This window comes from Perca fluviatilis, chromosome 12 (genome assembly GCF_010015445.1).
Source record: "Perca fluviatilis chromosome 12, GENO_Pfluv_1.0, whole genome shotgun sequence".
NCBI lineage: Eukaryota > Metazoa > Chordata > Actinopteri > Perciformes > Percidae > Perca > Perca fluviatilis.
The window spans coordinates 34,246,007-34,248,271 of record NC_053123.1 but is presented as its reverse complement, the minus strand read 5'-3'; the positions used below and the strand labels follow the sequence as shown (position 1 = coordinate 34,248,271).

The 2,265-nt window shown below is 37.9% G+C and overlaps 1 protein-coding gene across 1 annotated transcript; it reads right to left on the bottom strand.

Moving 5' to 3' along the window:
• Positions 1 to 1,124: 1,124 nt before the first annotated feature.
• LOC120569463 (olfactory receptor 10R2-like) lies at positions 1,125 to 2,069 on the bottom strand. The gene has a single exon (XM_039817326.1). It carries the CDS (start codon positions 2,067 to 2,069, stop codon positions 1,125 to 1,127), a length of 945 nt encoding a protein of 314 aa, XP_039673260.1.
• Between the last annotated feature and the right edge of the window lie 196 nt (positions 2,070 to 2,265).

The window sequence follows — 2,265 nt, the reverse complement described above, 5'->3', positions numbered from 1 at the left end:
AGCCGCACGTGTCACGCAGGCAGTGTGTAAGCGCTAACCTGTTAACATGGCAACCGAAATATAAACTGACACGCCATGCAGCTGACACGCTCACGAGATGCATCCAGTGTGTAACCGGCCTTAGTGCCTGTAGCAATTTGATTTAAGCCAGAGCAATCCCCAGCTCTGTACTTTCCCTTGACTTTTGAGATACAATTGTTTTGCTTGAGTTTGTCTTATTAAAGTTTTATTTATGTTTGATACTTAAGATGTTTTCTTTGATCATATTGACACAAATATGATGCCATACTCATGGCTGTAGACTGTCTTGTTTATTCAATATGCTGTCATTATAATATTGTGTTATAACAAAAGGCAAATGATTCACAACAAATCACAAAATATTAAAACAATAAACACAGTTTAACATACAATGTTAAAATATTGAGACCAAATTCTCACCAAACACATATGTAATCCTATCAATTCTAGTTTGTTCTAGATCAGTGTTTCCCTAAGTGGGGGTTCCATGGGTCCCCAGCAAAAGGGAGAATAATTATTGTCAGTATAATTACATCCATAAGTAAAACAAAAACAAATGTCGGACTATCTAGATCATGGATTTCATACACTTTCTATAATAAAACATCCAAAAGGAAACAACCTGTCAGGTGGACGGCCCTGGAACAAAATATTTTCAAATGGGGGTCTTTGGCCCAATTTGTGTCAGATTAGAGGTCCTTTAAGTAAAAAAAATCAGGAACCACTTTTCAAGGTTATAATATTAAAGGCACAATATTTATTGACAGTTCAATCTGTGTGAAAAAGCAGCACATATTATATTTCCTAACATGTGCTTTAACAGTTATTTGTGAGAAATAGACAAAAGAATATTCTATTAATATTGTAGAAACCCACAATGTGGGTTTCAAACATATAATTTAACCTGTGAGTTGAACCATGCATATAGAACTTGTGCAATGTTAATATCAATGTTGTAGTTCAGGTTGATGACATTGTTTTATTGATTCCCTTAAAAAAAATTTGGATAGCAAACAAAATCGATGGACAGATACATTAAACATTTTCAGAAGCATATGTTTTGACTTAGAGCTTCATCATTGCCAATCGTTCAATGCTTAGTCTTAAACTTTCACAGCACGACCCTTCTTCAAAAATCTAAAAATAACTATTTTGATTTGAGGCAGACTCAGGCCGTAAACTAGAGGGTTATTAATGGGGGGGATCATCAAATACTCTAAAGATAAAACAACTGTGATGATCGGATTCATTTTATCAGCCTCAAATCGAGTCAATGACAGCTCACAGAAGACGGAGAAAGAATAGGTCATGAAGGTCACGATGTGAGGCAGGCAGGTCTGTAACGCCTTTCCTCTGAATTCAGACGAGCTTCTCCTGCAGACAAGCAGAATACGTAGATAGGTGTACAGGACAAAGAACAGGGGGATGAAGACGGTTGTTATCGTGACAAACTGACCTGCTATGTTGTTCAGAGTTGTGTCCACACAGGAGAGCAGAACCACAGGCCAGTTGGAACAGAAAAGCCTATTCAGTTTATTGCCACACAACGGTAATCGGACAGAAAGATACAGCATGAAACCCATAGCAAATGCAGGATAGAGCACGGCAAAAGTCACAAGATGTGTTACCATCTTAAAAGTCATTTTACTGTGATAGTGTAAAGGCTGGCAAATAGCAACAAACCTATCATAGGCCATTATGCTCAGAATAGTCACCTCACATGATGCATAGGTGTAAATAACATACATCTGAATGAAACATAATAGACGTGAGATCAAATGAGTGTCAGACAGAATGTCTATCAGAAACCTGGGGAAGAAGCCGGCTGAGCCATACAGAGAGTTAAAAGACAGACAGCAGATAAAAATATACATGGGCTGATGCAGAGACTTCTCCAGGCAGACTGTCAGAATAATGACAATGTTAGCAGAGACAACAGTCATGTAAAACAACAGACACAGACTAAAGAACAGATATCTGAGGGGCCCAAAGTCTGCAAACAGAGTGAACTGAAAATACAAAGGATTCAGGCTGTTGTTGCTCTTCATGTCTGCACAACAGCAGAGCCGGAAGAAGAGAAGTGAGTGATGAAAGGAAAGGAGGGTTAAACAGATCAATGTACAGTAAATTAGATTAAAATGTTCTCAGCAAAGTGTCCTATTTTAACAGTTTAGCGAGACACAAAATGTACAATAAACCTGCATGCATGTAAGTTGCATAAACTGCACGTCTCTAACAATTCTG